At 37.6% G+C, this 20,193-nt stretch overlaps 1 protein-coding gene across 1 annotated transcript in view; it reads left to right on the plus strand.

Annotated features, from left to right (window-relative positions):
* Positions 1-5,465: 5,465 nt before the first annotated feature.
* The window catches only part of LOC121319272 (diacylglycerol kinase theta-like), a 94,227-nt gene continuing 79,499 nt past the window's right edge, over positions 5,466-20,193 (plus strand). The window contains exon 1 of the mRNA XM_041256531.1: positions 5,466-6,991. Within this exon, the coding sequence (XP_041112465.1) occupies positions 6,778-6,991 (214 nt within the window). The 5' untranslated portion in view covers positions 5,466-6,777. The remainder of the gene's footprint in view (positions 6,992-20,193) is intronic.

Raw genomic sequence — 20,193 nt, forward strand, 5'->3', positions numbered from 1 at the left:
TTCCCTTCTATCCTGACAAGTGCCCCAGTCCCTGCCGATGAGAAACATCCCCATAACATGATGCTGCCACCCCCATGCTTCACAGTAGGGATCATGTTCTTTGGGTGATGCACTGTGTTGGGTTTGTGCCAAACATACCGCTTTGCATTTAGACTAAAGCATTCCATTTTAGTTTCGTCAGACTACAAAATGTTTTTTCCACATGGCTACAGACTCTCCTGAGTGTTTTTTTGCATACTTCAAACAGAATTCAAGGTGGGCTTTCTTGAGCAATGGCTTCCTTCTTGCCACCATACCATGCAGGCCAGATTTGTGGAGTGCTTGGGATATTGTTGTCACATGCACATTTTGACCAGTCTTGGCCATAAAAGCCTGCAGCTCTTGTAAAGTTGCCATTGGCCTCTTGGTAGCCTGTCTGATCAGTCTCCTTTCTCGGTATTCCAGTTTGGAGGGACGGCCTGATCCAGGCAGGGTCTTGGTGGTGCCATACACATTCCACTTCTTAATAATCGTCATGACTGTGCTCCAAGGGATATTTAAGGCATTTGATATGTTTTTATACCCATCCCCTGATCTGTGCCTTTCAACAACTTTGTCCCAGAGTTCCTTTGAAAGCGCCTTGGTGCTCATGGTTGAGTCTTTGCTTTGAAATGCACTACCCAGCAGAAGAAACATTCAGGAACTGCTGAATTTATCCTGAAATCATGTGAATCACTACAATTTAACACAGATGGAGGCCATTTAACTTGGTGTGTGATTTTGAAGGCGATTGGTTACACCTGAGCTAATTTAGGATTGCTATTACAAGGGGGTGGACACTTATCCAACCAAGCTATTTCAGTTTTTATTTTTAACTAATTTTCTACAAATTTCTAGAATATTTTTTTCACTTGGAAGTTGACGGGTAGATAAATTTAAAAAAAAAAAAAAAAAAACTATTTTAATGCATTTTACTACAAGGCAACAAAAGGTGAACATTTTGAACGGGGGTGTAGAATTTCTGTAGGCACTGTGTGTGTGTGTGTGTGTGTGTGTGTGTGTGTGTGTGTGTGTGTGTGTGTGTGTGTATATATATTATAGAAAATGCATCAAATTTTGAAGTAGATTTCACGTTTTCCCTAGGTCTTTTGAAGAAAACGGCAACATTAGCTAATTATGTCAATACATAATTTTTATCAAAAATGTTATTTCCTGAGCACTGTCTAGTTCATTGGCACGTGCGCTGAAACATCACTCTAAAGAAGCGTATTGATTAAATCATTTAACAGTCCGGTTACTTTAGAAATACATAACATTACAACATAAAATATTATCAAGACACAACAATATAGTACAGCAAACAAACTACCGGTAGCTACTTGGACAAAGTAGGTAAAAAAAAAAGGTAATGTTTATTCCTATATTTGTTATAAAATGATTTCACAAATAATTAGCATACACAAAAATAGTACAAGAACAGGACAGTGCTCAGAAAATAGCATTTTTCATAACAATTATGTATTGTCATAATTAGGTAATGTTGCAGTTTTCTTCAAAAGGCCTTGGGCAAATGTGAAATCTACTTCAAAAGTCTGACGCTTTTTTTTAAACAGGGCGAAAATCAACAACGTTTCTTATGCCTCCATTGACTCTCTATTACCACAATGCTTTGCATGCAGTGAGACTGAAGTCTCCATTGAATATCAGCGGAGTCGAGTAATTTGTTAAATAGAATATCCTTTCAAATGCCCTTCTAACTGCAATACTATTGGCTGAAACAGTTTTGAGTGAGGATGGATTTTCATTGGTTAAAATATTAGTGTGTGCTTCCATTGGCTAGAAAGGTTGCAATGTTTTCGTCACAGTGCGAGATTGAGAGTTGGAAGTTTATCTGTTTGTTAAGAAGTTTGCAGGATAGTTCGTCTGGTTGATTGGAAATTTGCAGGTCCGTACAGCCTTTCATATTAATGAGCTGACAAATTAATGAATGAATTATTAAATGAATTAACAATTACGTTTATGAACTACTGTATGAATCGACAAATTTATAGATGAATTGCTGGACAATTTGACCAATTCATGAATTGACAAACGAATTGACAAATTAATGGCTGGATAGTTTTGCCACAAATGGCGCTCCATAGATCTCTGCCAAGTATTTGCATGGTCGGTGTCCAGTCACTTCCACTTAGCCAACCAGCGGCTGTGGGGTGAAAATAGTGGGTGTTGTTATGTTATAGCCTATGGGAATTTGATGATGCACTGCTAATTCATAATAATAAGCTTATTCTAGCGGCAGCATTTTTTTTCCACTAATACATAATGCATGTAGAACATGGAGAACCTGGCATGTTGCAAAAGTACGATATGCAGCTAAATTATCAGCTGCAAACAGCTCCCTACAGCTCTCAGCCATCTCAGCCAATATGTGGATGCGCCGCGGGATATGTGGATCAACCCCCCCCCCCCCCCCCCCCCCCCATATATCATCATCCTGTAAAGATTTCTAAAGGATACTCCCTAACGACCGTACCCTAATTAAGTATTATTATTATTATTATTATTATTATTATTATTATTATTATTATTGAGACATTTGTCAGTAATACAGTCAGTCCATCAGTGAATTGCTGCATGTGTAAATTATGATGATGATTATAAGAAATGTGATTTCAGCAACAGTACAGGTAATAATAATAAAAGTGATAATATTAGTTAAATTACTGCTTGTTTTTGTTTAAATCTACATCAGATGCATATACATATGAATGGAAAATGTATGTAAACTTGTCCTGAAAGGCCTACTTAATAATACCTAGTCTAGTTCACACTACAAAAGAATGACTCATCCTATGTTTCCTGGGTAATAAGTGATAGCGATAGTGCCAATAGTTATGTATCCTAGGTCTATATCAATTATTATTTTTATAATAAAAATCCTGGAATCTGCAAATGGCTGCCATTTGGACCCATTGCTCCAGAGCTTCTTTAAGGCATTTATCCACTTTTTCTTTTGAAGTTTTTCCTTTGGAAAACAGTGAAATGAAGGCTTGTTTCCCTTCAAATTGTGGTTAGTACAACCAACTGCTTCACATTGTTTTGGGATTTTATTGCAGAAATGCGCTGAACACAGCAGTTTCCTATTGTAAACATAGCAATAATTTGGCGTATTTTCACCCCAGCCTCGGTCTGGAGTGCAAAGTTCCCGGATGTCCATTGTTTAACTGTCACAGTTGGGCTGTAGTACCAGTATGTTCTGTATTCGCCAGTGTTTTAGGATTGTTGGCAGATAGCACACACATGTGTTTTGTAAATATCCATCCTTATGCATCTTGTGTTATTTGCAGAGAGTTGTATGTTGTTCGTCTTAACTGATGATGGCTGTCTGTGGTTGCTTGTGTTGCCTTGTCCCTTCCACTGCTTGTAAGGGGGTGGAAAGGATGCAGAGTTACGGTTAATAATCCTAACATCGCATTTCCCTACTTTTGTTGTTTTAATATCAACCCTAACTGATGCCTTAACAATAAGACATAAGCCGATATACGCCTCTTGCCCATGAGCCAGCTCTTTTGTACAGCGGTATCGGCGCTATGCTTTAGTGCGAGAGGTCCCGGGTTCACATCCGCCCTTCACCTGTGTGTGGATTGCCTCGCCCTTTGTGATGTGCCTGCCTGCTTTAAAACCAAGATCGCTGCATTGGTGTTAGTAGTGGGATTCAGGTACCCCGGCGCACACTTGTTGGACTGTAGCCTGGTGAGCAAGTCCAGGGCTGACTTGAGGCAGCAGCTGGGCTGGTAGGTGATGTAATCTCACACGAAGACATAAGCCCAATATACGCTTCTTGCCCAGGAGCTTACTCTTTTGTACAGCAGTATCGGCGCTATGCTTTAGTGTGAGAGGTCCCAGGTTCACGCCCGCCTCCACCTTTATTATATATATATTATCATATATATATTATAATTATATATATATATAGATATATATATATAGTTGTAGTCAAAACTTTACATACCCAGTGGAAATTTGTAATTTCTAGAGATTTCTTGAAAAACAAAGAATTTTAGAAAAAATCTGTTATAGCAAAAGTTTTGCTTTTGTGGATGAGGAAAAAAGTTACAAGAATTAGACTTACAATTATTTAATTCAACATTTCTTTTTTTTTTTTTTTTATGCTATGATAGTATTGTCTACAATGTGTTAGAAATTTCAATATGATAATACATAACCTAATATCTAAAAAAGTCCAGAAAATACTGGATTGTAGAAGAAACTTCATAGAGAGTATAAAAGGGTTAGGCATAGGATGATTGCTGTCATTACCAATAATTCAACATGGGAAAAAAGTAAAGTGCTATCTGAAGACCTCAGGCAGAAAATTATTTATTGTCATAAAGCTGGAGAAGAATACAAGAAGATTTCCAAGCATCTGAGTATCCCAATTTCAACTATTGTTTCTAGTATCAAGAAGTACAAGACTCATGGTACTGTCACAATGCTCCCTCGGTCTGGAAGAAAAAAGGTTCTTTCACCAAGAACAAGTAGAAGAATTGTGAGGCGGCACTATAAGTGACACTTAACTGACGTTCACACTTTAAATAAAGGTCATGTACCATTTTACCTAAGGTATCGTATGGTTTTCTATAATCGGTTAGTATACTTTGGGAGACGATGTTTGAATCAATTTTGGGAATGGCCTAGTGAAAGTCCCTATCTAAATTTGATTGAGAATATTTGGTATGAGTTGAAAAACGCTGTGCACAAGTGAAGTCCTCGGAATTTGAATGAACTGGAACAATTTTGCGTTGAGGAATGATCAAAAATCACTAAAGAATCCTAATCGTTTAAAAGAGATTATTATTGCTAAAGATGCCTCAACTAGCTAAATGAATGCTTATCAATTAGCATTTCTGAAATGTTGTTAAAAAATATATATATATATATAGATATATATATATATATATATATATATATATATATATATATATATATATATATATAACTAATCATGCCGCTGAGTAAACAGGTCCTTTAATAGGTTACCTTATTGAAAAAAAACCTGCTTGAAATTTTAAAGGCCAATTCAGTTACAGTTTAGCGAGATAGAAACACCATGCCTAACATTTGCAGTAGCTGGAACAAGCCTTTGAGGCTGTAAACAAACGAGACAATCAACAACCTAATGATGATGTTACACAATACAGAGAGCAATACCATACGATGTAGCCAACAGACTCGCACAATAATTTTATCTACGATGTTACACGAAACTGCTGCTAAAATAGTTTTTTTTATCCTTTGTCCTTGACGCACTAGTACACATACCATGCTTTCATTCTCGTTTAATAACAACACGGGTGCAGTTATGAACATTTAAAATAAAAGGGTTAACACAGAAGCAGCAGGAATGTGAGTGGGAGATTCGTGTTCAAACGCTGCGTGACTTGCAAATTGCGGGCGTGTTATTTAATAACTGGAAAGTCTGCCACTGTGTTTATTTATTTTGTACATGTTGGGGTGGAAATTTCAGCAAGGGAACAGTAATCTGTAACGTGAAACGGGAATCTGCAGTCAAGAGCGATCAGCAGTCATGCACTGATCAAGGAGCACAGACCACAAACCGCAGCTTGAAAGAGCAACCGACTGTCACGACCTCACCACTGCAGACAGCAAAACAGAACTGCAGGCGGAAGTTGAGTGTTTGGTTTTCCAGTCTGCTAGAAGAAACCCATTACCTAACAGGCCGACAGAATCAAAAATTATTCTTTCATTGCTGAAAATAATAATAATAAAAATTAAAAAAAAAATATCAAGGACCCTGTTTCTTGAAAACAAACGCAGTTGTAAATTGCTTGGATGGGAAAATCGAATTCATTTGTTTGGAAGACATAGACTTTCCCGATTGTCTCTTTTTCGTATTGGATCATAGAAGAAGGTCCAGTTTGGTTCATCCTGGCTTCATCGGATTTGCTTCATTACTTTATCGCACATTTCTCTGAGCCGCTTCCTACTCGACTACGCAGTGAACAGACTGGTCTGATTTGATCTGCTTTCAGCAAGTACTCCGATCTACGTTAATACTACCTCAGGTCTTAAGAGCGTTGCTATAGTGTGTTTTAATTCTAATTTACAGTTTTATCACAATTAAATCACACGCTTACAGAGAGAAAACCAAGAACCGCCGTATTATCAGCGAACCTTATGCGTATCTCGGTACATTTTATTTTTATTGTGTTTTCGGCGTCTCCATTTCAATACGTAGGTGTGTTATCCCTGCATAATCATTTTGCAAAAATTGAATTGTACATTTTGGCTTCAAGTCTTTGAAAACCGTGTTCTTGATTAGGAGGGTCGAATAAGTCAAAGAAGCCGGTTTCTACTGTAAGTGGGTTGTGCATTTTATTAAATTAAGTATTTTAATTGATTAGTTTGGGGATATCTGAAACAGATTTTTTTTTTTTTTTATCAGTTAAACGATATCATTTTTGTATTTATTTAACATTTAAACAAAAATATGGGGTTGGATATGCTATTGGTAATAGTCTCAGTATTTGTAACGTTTTTGTTTTCTTACATTGACAGCTGTTAAAAGGCAGCCGTTTTATAGGCTACACATTACGTTGACATGATTTAGAGTTATTCACGAATTTATATTAGCCATTGTCCTCTCACTGTACACTACTTTGTCACCATGGCACGAACAGAAGAAGCTTTTAACATTGCTAAGTGGTAGTGTAAACAATCCCCAGCTTTTTACAATTAAAGCATATAAGCTTATCGGAGCAGGAATAATTAATAATTATGGCAGATCGCAATCGGATCCGGTATGGCAACAGTACACACAGTCCAACTACAAGCCCTGGGACTGGGCGGAAGCAACAGTCCTCGAGTTCCAGAACTGAGCATCAAATCAGCGCCCCAGGACACAATTTTAAGAAAGTGACTTTAACCAAACCAACGTTCTGTCACCAATGCACCGATTTCATCTGGGGACTGGCTGGGTTTCTGTGTGAAGGTAAGGCTTTTTTTTTTTTTTTTTTTTTTGTCTTTTTCGAAGAGCCGAATGAATGACCAAAATGTTGTGTTTATATATTGGTAATGGTGGCCATAACCAATCATTACATAATTAGCATAATGTTGTAGTTAAACCACATATGTTGAACGTTATTGTTAACCAAAATACTGCTGATTATCACGGTATACTTAGTAGCCATTTGTACATAGGGTACACTCGTTTCCACATGTGCCAGGTTCCCATGCTTGAATGGGGAAGTGCTGAAAGGAAGTGACTGTTCTGAGAACTGTTGGTCAACTTTCAATTCTAAGCCCTAATTTCATGTTGTGATGTATAGGGACATCAAGTAATGGTGCTGTATAATATAGCCACATTTAAAGGCTGTAAGTATTCATTTTAATGCTAGTGGCAAAATGCTGAACTTTTACTAAAGTGATATGCTTTGTTGGTGACTGCCCTCTATATTTTTTAATATTGTTTTAAACTTAGACACACTCTCATTTATCAGAAACAAACATCTCTCCAATTCTCTGAACACACATTAACTATACTAACTGCTTCAACTAGCTTGATTGACGAAAGCCATCAACTTGTAGAATAGCTTGACATTATCTGACAAGGGGGGAGGTGGGGGGTTAAGCCATACAAGCTGCTTTCATCAGGAGAGACTTTGTGCGTTTTAATGATGAAATGATTTTGCTTTTCATTTCATTTGCTATGGTTCCGATAGTGTTTGCACAAGAATGATCTGATCGGTGTAGTGAGCTCATTTTAGCACTGTTCCTATCTTGAAGTGAAACTAACGGATCTATTTTGCTGAAAGCCATCCTTTCTTTGGTGATTAGATATGCAGTTTGGAATACTGCAGCTGTCTCATCTAGTAAATGAGTTTATTTCTGAAAACTTGTTTGGAAGCACACTTTTTTCCCTGATGCTGTCAATCTCGACTGCCTTTTGGTGTCCAGAGCTGTCTTTGTGCTTGTATATATTAATTGTGCATTTTTATTTTTTGGATCAGACGACCTTACCACTTACCATCCTTCAGATAGCTGAACTCACTTTTCAGAAAGAACAAGTTATGTAGATTTGGACTCTGCATCCTGGTTTTCCTTTGTTGCAAAACAACCACGGAGTACGTTCTTTCCAGTCCTCCCATTATAGGTGTATAAAATAGGTGTTCACTGGTGTTAGGAGGAAGGATAGAATTCATGTTGGTGATAGAGGTGAAGGTATGTGTTTGGTGTTGCGTGTTGTCTTGTACTGTATGTTTTGATTTTTGTAGACTTTTTGTGTTGGCCCTTGTGCCTTTTTGAATGTGTTTTTGTTTGTGTCCATTCTATGTTTGTAAGTGAAGTGCACATTTGAGCTTCAAACAGCAGCTTCTGTGTTGTGAGTCTCTCTCCCTGCCGATAAACATCTGGGCCGTGACTCTACCCTGTCACACATACAATACAAACAAACATTTAATTGGTTTCTAATACAGTAGCATAAATGTCTTGAGCAGCAGTCATTACCTTCTGACAAATTACCTTTGTTAATTGCCTTCACCTTCAATTTGGGGATCTGAAGTGTTGGCTGTACCCCACAAAAATTGTTTTTTTTTTTTTTTACAGTTCACTCTACTTTTTTGGAAATATTAAGAGTGAAAGGAAGGACCAGGTCTTTTTTATATACTTGTACCAATACAGTACGTTGTTCTTTATTTACAGTAGCTGCATAATGTGGACTTGACCAGCTTCTATAAAGAAATGTATTCCAAAATTGTTAGACCAATTGTAATTAATGAATAGGAAACACATTTAGACTGCTTTACAAGACCCTAAATAATCTATCAATTTTTCAATTTTGGTTTGTTAACTTTATTGGATGTGTTCTTATTTTCTTGCTGAATAAATTGTGCTAATGACAATTCTGTTTTTCTTTTTGTTTGGAACAGTTTCATGTTGTATTTTATTCATATAAAACATATTAAAGCTTTATGAAAAAGTCCCATTGTCCTTTAACAAAAAAGCAGTAGTGCAAATAAGGGTTCTAGAGGGCTTTACCAAGTAAATAAATAAATACATAAAAAACCTTTTGTTGCGTAAACATGCTTATTTGAGGCTAAACTGAGATTAGCTCCTAGACTGTTATATACTGTACATGTTTTGGAAATTATGGTGCTGTTGGGGATGCTTTTATTTATTTGTTATATTGAGGGCCTGCTAGAAACGTCCACTGTTACAGGAAAGAGTGTTTTCAGTAAACCAAAACACAGCGAGGGCTGTCAGTTTGTAGCTTAGTGTCCAGCCAAATGTCACTGTCGTTTTACTTCAGTGTTTGACATACACAAGGAGAACATAAGATTTATACTGACTGGCTAAAGCAGGTTTTAAGATAAATTGTTGAAAGATTTTAAGTGTTGTTACAGTTAAGATTAAGAGCGTTTATTTTTCTCTCCTTTTCCTTACTTAATTGAACATCACTGTCCTAATTGAATAGGGCTGTAATGAAGGGTACATTTTGACCTTCGAAGGTTTGGAACACATTACTGAACGAAGGTTCGAACCTTTGATACTACTCATTTACATTATTTACTGGTGATGTCACCATAGCTAGTAGTTTATGTTTGATTGAAAATCCTATCATCTTACAGATAATACATATATATGGAATAAGGCATTCAGTTTAAAAATACATTATATAGGGCAACAATCAGTGGCGGCTGGTGACTGCTGAGTTTTTTTTTCCTTACCCATAGCATTCTAAGGTCATCAGTAATCTCTTGTAAAGGGATAACATTTACAATAACATTGAACATTTAAACAACGTAGTTATTTTTAGTATTCAGTATTGTTAGCATTACGTGATTTCTAACATGATTCTCAGCTTTAACATCACAAATTAACATTGACTGTGATTTAAATCAAAAGCAGGTTCATAATTAACAGTTAGGGTTGAGTTTGTGTGCATTGGAGTAAGTCATTTTTTTTTATTGAATTGTATTGAAAAAATAGTATATTAACTTTACTTTTTACAAATGGGTTGTATAAGTAAAAAAAAAAAAAAAAAAAAAAACTTTTATTTTCCTTTTTCCACTCCAACAAAACAAATGATTGTATTTTGTTTCTCTGTATTAGTCATCAGTCATTGCGGTAAAACAAACAAACAAACAAACAAAAAAAAACCTACAAGAAGAAGGAACTAACTGATTTACTTGCAGCTTTAGAACTAGTATTTGCAGTTTATTGAACATTACTATATTATAATGCTATTTAAAAAGTATATATACAGTGCCGTGAAAAAATATTTCCCCCCTGTCTGATTTTGTGCATTTTTGCACATTTTTCACATTGAATTTGGTCAGATCTTTTTGTGGGTTGTAGTAGTATATAGAGGGAGTCTGAGAGAATGTTTGTACAGCAGACATTTTAGTAAGGTTACTGTTTGTTAGTTGAGTTATAATGTTTGAGCAATAGACATTTTATTTGCAGCTTATTTGCTGTGGTGACAAAGTGCCCGCCCGTGTGTATATTATCTGTTATATGTTGCGTGTGGTGTGTTAAATGTTGGTATATAGGCATTGGTACACAGGATATAAACGGGTCTGTGTTTTACGTGTGTTTAAAATGTATGTTTGTATTTAGGCACGAGGATTGCACAGCACTTCACGTGCAGGTAAACTGTAATAATATGTGAGCACGGGGAATTGCACTTTATTAATTCACGTGCAGTTGTACTGAGACTCCAATTAAATGATAGATTAGCAGTCAAATCTTGGTACAGCTGCATAAAAGCAGCATGTTTTCACCCACTCGCGGTTGGGTGTTCGGTGAGTGGAGAATTGGATAGGAGACGGAGGTAGTAATTGCGATCATATTAATATTACGAAAATATCTGCTCACCATATTTTTGTTTAGTATTAGTCCGTTTTGTTTGTCTATTTATTTTTTGGCGAATGTGCCGTGTCCTGTTTTTGTATTGTTACAATCATTTATTTTCTGTCTGTTTGTTTATTTATTAAATGCTGAGCGAAAGCATTCGCTCAGCTCCCCCAAACTCCACCTCTCTTTTTGTTTATTATATCCTGGCTCTGGTCTGACGCCACCCACTCCGGCTGTCTTTGTGACAGCTGTATGTTTTGTTTTACTAGAAGCAAGTAACATTACTCTTACAAAAGTTGATCATAAATAAGCACGCTAATTTTGCAGTTTATCATCCTTCTCCCTACGTTCCCTCAAAGACTTTAGTTTAGTTAGCTACTGTGGCTAAAGTAACATGTTTTTCCAGTGTGGCTAAAAAAAATTTAAGCTACACCAAAGTATAAAAAAAAAAACTATTTTATTGTACACAATACAATAAATATATTGACTATAACTGTTTCTTAACAACCCTCTCCCCTAAAAAACACACTCACCACAGGTTTCCCTAAACGCAAATAATCTAGGTGAGTGTTAATCAAAGTAGAGACTGATCTTGTTCTTGATGGGGTTTTACTTTTACGATAGTTATTCAGGAAGTTCATCTGGAATATCTTCTGCTTCTATGTTGGCTTGTTTCTTGACAGTGTTCAAGAAGCCACATCTGTCTTTCAGTAGTCCAGTGTTGAAAACCAGTCTCAAAATAGAACTGTCCAAGATTAGGTGGAGCTTCGACTAATGTTATTAGTTTTGATGTTGTTATAGGCACTGAATCCCTGCTTACGCTCTTCCGATGTAGTTGGGGTTGCAAATTGCATTTTTTCAGTAAAACTCAAACATCCTGTGTCCTTTCAGTCCTGTGCGAATCAATCAGTGTTGGGTTAGAAGTGATTTCCGGGGTATGCTCCTCAGAGCATTACAAGCTTATACAAGCCTTTACAACAAAGCATAATATAATATTAAAATTTGTACAGTTTGTCCAAATTGGGGATGGGTGAAAATACAAAACATAATTAGCGACTCATAATTGATGACATCCAAAAAAGTGATGCTTTGAACGGTGCTGTGGGAGGGCAGCAGTGTGATGCATCCCTTTAATGGCTATATAAATCGCAGGCAGATAGAAAGGAATTGCACTTTTAAGCTGATGTGTGTATTTATTTACAGAAACAAAAAAATAAATGTATTCCAAAAGACAAAAGGTACTGTATCTTTAAATAAGGCACAACTGTATACATGACTTCATAGGCAGAGCAAGGTATGAACAAGTTGAATGCTTGTTGGCAGGCACAGCTGCAGAGGTTGGGCTGGCAGGCAGTCGTCTCTGGATGTTCTGAAGGTATTTACCTGTGTTCTGTCTATACAGACATCCAGAAGAAAGACAATGCCTGGGTGGCTTGGCAGGTGGTGCATTTTCTTCCCGATTATGGAAGTTGCATAAAAATAGGTTTATTAATAAGCAAAAATAAACCAGACAATACATGCAGTCTACATATCCAGCATTTAAATGAAAACTGTACTTTTGCTGCTTTTAAAAATGACACAAAAAAGGTCCTGCATTCACACAACTTGAACATGTGACCTAAATTTAAACTGTGGCTTTTTTTTTTTTGTGTGTGTGTATATGTGTTTGTTTTATGATTAATAACATTTTGTTCACTAAATTGTTATGTTCCACAATTCCGACACAAGAAGGTATTTACATACGCATAAAGCAAAGTTTTGTTGAGATTCACCAAACAAGCAAAAATACAGGCTGACTTCACTATAACGAACCCCTTATAACAAACACCCGTTTAACGATCCCGTAAGAACCGTTTTTTTTTTTTTTTTCAGTGCAAATTACATACAGGATCGACCCGGATACAACGATCTCAGTACTGAGGTGGTAACCTTTTATCAAAACAAGACCTGTCTTGTAATGGGACAGCTCATCTCTAGCATGTCTAATAGGAATGCATGGGCGGGGTCATGTATTTATTTCCAGTCTTTTCGATCGTTTCTAAGTCGTGTCTGGTGTGGACTGATATTCGGCGACTTTGGTCGCTCTGTCTAGTGTGGATGCAGCCTGAGTAATGATCACATTTCCATTAAGTGCAAACCACTGCCCGATAGGCTATGTAACATAAATGACAACTTTGTTCTTTGTTTTTAACTTTAACTAAAGTTAACTGCAGTCACCCTTTTCACTCAAAATGAAAAAAAATACTAGAACCATCATTTGTATATATTCTGTGATGTGGTAAGCATATAATCTTTTAGCAGTAGTATTTAAATTGAAAAGAAACATTGGGGGTTAATTTTATTGCTCAAGATATGTAGCCTAGTCTTTGTGTTACATAATGTAAATATCGAAGGGAATTTGTAGGACTACTTTCTACACTAATTGGCGTTTATACATTTTTTTCAATTGTTCTCTTGTTCTGTTACGATGACACCACTGATGTGACTGAAGCAGTAGGATTCTGTTCTAATAGCTGTGTGAAAGTTATACCTGCATTGAGACAGAATATTTTTGGCTGTGTGAATGAGATGAAACAGAAATTCCAAGCTGGCTCTGAGGTGTTTTCAGTACCAGCATATTCTGTGTGACAGGGGTTCTAGCACTGTGCGCTGACTTCATTTCCTACCATTGTTAGAATTTCATTGTTTTTTTGTGACTTGCACATTCCAGTGTTTGAGAGAATATTAAGCCAATCACATCGAAAAACACCAATGTTATTTTCGGTTGTTTTGGAAATGGGCTTTTCAGAATGCTAGGTTTAAATTCCTTGAACGGCCGTCCTCATTCGTTTCCTCTGGCAGCGGATTTTCCATTGCAGGCAGTTAAGAAGGACAGGCTATTTAGATTTTTTCGTAGTTATACATTAGTCTAACACTGTCAGTATGTTAACAGAATCATGTACATTTTAAATGTTATGAATTTTCTTGGTGTTTTTTTTTTTTTAAATCTTAATCTCAATCTGGTTGGCTACAACAAGAACATCTTTGAGTGCCAAATGCAGCCAATTATCAGTTTCTATAGCCGGGGTAGAGTGGGGTTTCATTGGATCTTAACAATGAAGAGATGGTGTTTAAAAAGCAGAAAAAAAGACAATTACATTCAGATTTTAAAGTTGGTGCAAGAAGTAATAAAGTAAACAAAAGAACAGTATTTGCAGAGATCAGTGTGTATTAATATGCAGTAAACAGTTTGTTTGTGTTGTGTGAGACCCAGCCAATAAGTAATCCTCTGAGCCTAAGTGGTGGTGAGAACAAATGAAAGCTTGACATTTTAAAATGTAAAGGTGCAGAGATTATTGTAAACATCAAATGTATGTACCAAGGTGTAAAAAACATGTAGGTAAGCAGTTTTCTTGATTTTTGCAGTTTTACTTTACAGAAAAACAGAACATTGAAGCTGCTGTATAAAAATAAATAAATAAATAAATAAATACATTAGTAAATAAACGTGCATACAAAGGCAAAGGAACAATTTATTCAGAAGTAATACTTCAAGCCAATTCATGGACTCTACAAGGGACTGTTTTGCACTTGTGGAAGGATACATTCAATAAAACAAACAAAATAAACATTTAAGCACAATAACCCATGACAGGATGGGTGGTAAGACATCTTACCGTACTTCTGGGTGGTTGAAGGCACTCAACCTGGAGCCCTGTACCTCACAACACACTCGGACATGTCTTGCCGCATACCTTTATGTGAATTATTGCTTACGTAACAAATTCCATTATTATGACTATTTACAAAAATGACAATTTTTTAACTTCAGTGGTGTAACTTAAAGCCACAAAAGTCAGGAAATGCCATAACACCTGTAGCTGCAGCTGCCAGTCTCAGCTCTAACAGAGTAATTCAAGTGCGTGAAGGCTTGGCTGGAAATGACACTGATAGAATCGCTTGACGAGTGTGTGAGGGAGGTAGCACCTGTAGTGAGAACTGGGAGAAAGTGGGCAGCAAAGGACACATTATACAAAGGCTTCCCTTTGTATCATTGATATCATGGGGTAAGTACAACAGGGAAGAGGAGGCCTTGGTCTCAGTTCGGCTTAACCAAGAGGCACAAAGAAGCTCCAGCTGAAAGGTGGAAATTGGTAGTTACTGAAGTGCAAAAGCGGGAGGAGAGGATTAGGTGTGTCAAGGCGGTATCGGCTAAGCAGAGAGAATATGGAACAGTGTAAGATTGGCTGGCGAGACCTGTGGACAATGGAACAGAGGAGGAACAGCTTCCTAATCCGTCCACATATGATGATCTTTCATCAGCGCAGAACCTGAATGTGTGGATAGGAGAGAACCCAGCATGTCCTTTGTGTACATCACTGGCTACCCTAAAGTACATTCTACAGGCTGTAAGGTGGCTCTGAGCCAGGGTCGCTTTACTTGGCATTGGGTACTGTGTTGCTTGGCATTAGCACTGGAAGAACAGCGTAATAAGACCAGCTCACTGCTAGCATCAGCAGTAGCTACACACAGTGAATAAGATTCCTCCATCCAAGAAAACAACCAACAGGAAAGGTTATTAGAACTACGATTCATCTAGGATAATTAGAGGCTGCTAGAGATTGGAGAATGCAGGCAGATGTTGGCCAGTGCCTTATCTTCCCACCTGAGATTGCCACTGCTACGCTTTGACCTGACTGTCCTGTGGTCATTCTCAACACGCCTTGCTGTCCTGGTGGAGTTAACAGTGCCGTGGGAGGATTCCGTGGATGAGACAGATGAGAGGAAGTTAGCCACTGAGGTGGAACAGTGAAGGTGGAGGGTCCAGGTTGTCGGGGATTCTTTGTGCAATCCATGACTTGGCTTTGTAGAGGCATTGGATTCAGTGGACAGGAATTCAATTGTATAGTGAAGGCTGTATCCGAAGAGGTAAAGAGCAGTAGCAACTTTGTCTGGCTGAGGATGAAAGAGGCCGATTGGGGACATCAAAAGAGAGTTGATGGAGGAAGCTAACATGGATGAAAAGGAATGGATGACCAAGGTAAGTAAACTAGGCTGCTCTCATATGGTAGTCGTAGTAGTAGTAATAATAATAATAATAATAATAATAATAATAATAATAATAAAATAGCCTACACTTTATTTTACCCGGTTCATTTCTTGGAGGTCTTTCAACAGTTAAAATGCTTTAATAAACATGGGCTTTTCTCACATACAAGCTGGCTAAAATAATTGTTCACACAGGTTTCCTTGGAGAAACACCAAAGATGTACTGTAATTAGTCAAGAGAAGGCATGTTGCACTCCTCAGTGCATTTACACTCACGACATGGGTACAAGCTGACCTACTGTGTACAGCTTGCTTTTTCAGCCCTCTCTGGAACTGCTGGGGCCCTCCCCTAATATGAACGTTTGGTTCGTTTACAGATCAGACTGTGGATGTAAGGAAATGTTTTTACATCTGTTACACTTAGATTTTTACTCATATAGTCTAGAGACCCACTTATCCCATAGTGAGAAAACATTTCTGTAAATGTTTCTCTATCTGTCACTCTCTGTCTCACATTTACATTTTTACATATGTTCTAATAGTAGGTCATGGTCATGTACTTTATGATACTGATAGCAGGGTGATTGGTTCACTTCTTTATCAACTCTTTCAGCTGTTTTTGGTACACAATCAGTTTTCGGTAAAACTGAAATGAAGGTTAAAAACTGAAGAACCGGACTGAATTTGTGCAGCCAAAGGAACAGGACATACAATTATTACACACGTGATTTTTCATTTTCTACACAACTAAGTAGAATACAGTTATCACTAGGCTTGCTACTTTTCGATTTTAATCAGTAAAGCTTGTTAAACATCAAATTCCCCAAAAATATGAGTTCGACTGAAATAGATGTTATATAGGATAAATGTCGGTAATGCCATTTTATTCTTACCAAAAATAATAATTTAAAAGTCATCTCTATATAGTCTGTGTAGTTTTTATACTTGCTGTCTGTCCCGTCTCTGTTCTGCTCCGAATGGCTATGGGCCGCTGTCAATCAACTCAGTGGTCCCTTAATAGGCTAATGCAGTTTCACTGTCAGCCATTTCATCCTGTACTGACAGATCTCGTTGGCTGAAGCAGTGCTAGAATGCTCTCATTCATTTAAATAACTGTCCGTCATCAAGACCGACTGTGTACTTTGATTTGCCAGCTACAGCGCCTGTCATTCAAAGCGCCTACTTTGAAATTAGTGGGTTAAGGTGTGCTTTTGCTATGGGTATACAGTGACAGTTACTAGTTTGATTTGAAAATGGGGCGCAAGAGGAAAACACTTAATGAATATTTTGCACAATTCCCTGATCGACGTCTCCGCGGCAGGACGAAGCGGGCCCATCTGCCTTGCCTCCAGTGCCTCTGAGTTCTGAAAGCAAGTTAATTCTGTTCAGCTATCTGACGTTTTGTTGCATGTTGACTATGATAAAGGGGCTTCGCTAAATGAGACATTTCTCAATGGCATAAAAAGTCTGTTTTTTTTTTTCCCACCCATGTTCAGCTTGAATTGAAAAATACAGATAAACGTAAATTCTTTCAGAAATAAACTTCGATATTAATCGTCGATTTGGCAAAGAAATAAAAATCAAATAGTAGCAAGCCTAGTTATCATTATGCTAATGTAGTATACAAACAGACACTACAGAGTTTATGAAGAATAAAATAATGTGTAAGAGACACTACAGTTATTTATTTTCCTGGTACCCCCATTGTTGCTGCAGTCAATTGCAAGTGGCAAATTACATGCAAATCACATCTGAGCAGAATAGCGTTTCGTGGTTTTCAAAATGTGAAGTTATTTAATTGAACATGTCAGCTTCATACAGACTGAGATCAGGTGTTTGACAGCATTAAAAAAAATCATCTGATGAAACAATAGTAGTGTTAAAGAAACTTCTAATTTAACACATCACCTGGATTTATCACAGCAAAACAAAAACAAAAACAAAAGCTAGTACTCTGGACCGACCCCTAAAAAACAAACACATTCTCGATTAGTATGCTGATTTACTATAGCCTTTTACTACAACACATATGACTCTATGGATAAGGCCCTTACATTTGAGTGTAGAATTCAGCAACAAAGTAAAGCTAAGCACGGTCTTCCTCAAATTACATCTAAATTGAGTTCAGATGACGATGTGAACACAGCATGCTAGTTTTTGCACCGCATGTTCCAGTTTCACTCTTGTTCAGGACCTCAATTAACATTTTATTTGTATTCAATACTTTTTCATTTGGCTGCTTAAGTCAGTTTAGCATGATTATTCAAAAATGTATATGGGTGTAAATTAGGCCTACACACAGTAACTAACATGCGTGACAGACTTTATTTTTTTTAACTCGAACTTCATGACTGTAGGAAACTACGGATAGCCACGTGTCGACGTTTATTCAAGTAATTGATTCGAAAATGAATAATTGTTTAGATAATTACTAATTGTATAATCTATCTTGTATTGCAACAAGTGTAAATGGTCTGAACAAACCCATTAACCACGCCTTCTGCTGCAGCACAAAGTATTACTATAAATTAGGCTACAATGTTCATAATAAATAAATATGAAATAAATCAACCCATACCACAGTGCACTGCAGTAATCAATTCAAGATAACCCATACCACAGTGCACTGCAGTAATCAATTCAAGGTAACCCATACCACAGTGCACTGCAGTAATCAATTCAAGGTAACCCATACCACAGTGCACTGCAGTAATCAATTCAAGGTAACCCATACCACAGTGCACTGCAGTAATCAATTCAAGATAACCCATACCACAGTGCACTGCAGTAATCAATTCAAGATACCACAGTGCAAGTAATCAATTCAAGGTAACATACCACAGTGCACTGCAGTAATCAATTCAAGATAACCCATACCACAGTGCATTGCAGTAATCAATTCAAGGTAACCCATACCACAGTGCACTGCAGTAATCAATTCAAGGTAACCCATACCACAGTGCACTGCAGTAATCAATTCAAGGTAACCCATACCACAGTGCACTGCAGTAATCAATTCAAGGTAACCCATACCACAGTGCACTGCAGTAATCAATTCAAGGTAACCCATACCACAGTGCACTGCAGTAATCAATACAAGGTAACCCATACCACAGTGCACTGCAGTAATCAATTCAAGGTAACCCATACCACAGTGCACTGCAGTAATCAATTCAAGGTAACCCATACCACAGTGCACTGCAGTAATCAATTCAAGGTAACCCATACCACAGTGCACTGCAGTAATCAATTCAAGGTAACCCATACCACAGTGCACTGCAGTAATCAATTCAAGGTAACCCATACCACAGTGCACTGCAGTAATCAATTCAAGGTAACCCATACCACAGTGCACTGCAGTAATCAATTCAAGGTAACCCATACCACAGTGCACTGCAGTAATCAATTCAAGGTAACCCATACCACAGTGCATTGCAGTAATCAAGTCAAGATAACCCATACCGCAGTGCACTGCAGTAATCAATTCAAGGTAACCCATACCGCAGTGCACTGCAGTAATCAATTCAAGGTAACCCATACCACAGTGCATTGCAGTAATCAGGTCAAGATAACTCATACCACAGTGCATTGCAGTAATCAAGTCAAGATAACCCATACCACAGTGCATTGCAGTAATCAAGTCAAGATAACTCATACCACAGTGCATTGCAGTAATCAAGTCAAGATAACCCATACCACAGTGCATTGCAACAATCAGTTCAAGATAGGTTACAGTCATTCAGCAGAATTACTGTAGCTCGCCGCCGGCATGAAAATGATTTGTAGGTTCAGGGGTAACATATTGACAGCTGAGAGACAAAATCCCTGCCTTCTGTGGTGGTGGCAGAGAGAGTGTTGGATTCCAGCAGGACAATGCAAGACCACACAGTGCTAGTATTGCAATTGCACGACTTCAACAAAACAATGTTGACGTCTTGCCGTGGACAGCTTTTTTTCTTGACCTGAGTGGGACCAAATCACCAGTGTTATCCACAGGAGACAACCGCGACCAGCCAACTTTCGCCATCTGCCTGCAGCTGCACAGAAAGAATGGCGGAGCATCCCACAGCAGTCTGTCCAGAGGCTGATCAGGTCTGTGCGTCAGCACTGTCAGGACTGTGTTAATGCTCAGGGAGGAAATACCCGATACTAACTTTGTAATATTTTCATTTTAGTGTCACGTTTCATACTGAAAATTATCGTGATTCTTTTGATCTGTATTTTTGTTAACATTTTCGGTGATTTTGTTTGATATCTGTGTTTAAAATATTTAATTAAATACATTAGAACTGTGTTGCCTTTTCATTGTGC

Source organism: Polyodon spathula, chromosome 1, assembly GCF_017654505.1.
Source record: "Polyodon spathula isolate WHYD16114869_AA chromosome 1, ASM1765450v1, whole genome shotgun sequence".
NCBI lineage: Eukaryota > Metazoa > Chordata > Actinopteri > Acipenseriformes > Polyodontidae > Polyodon > Polyodon spathula.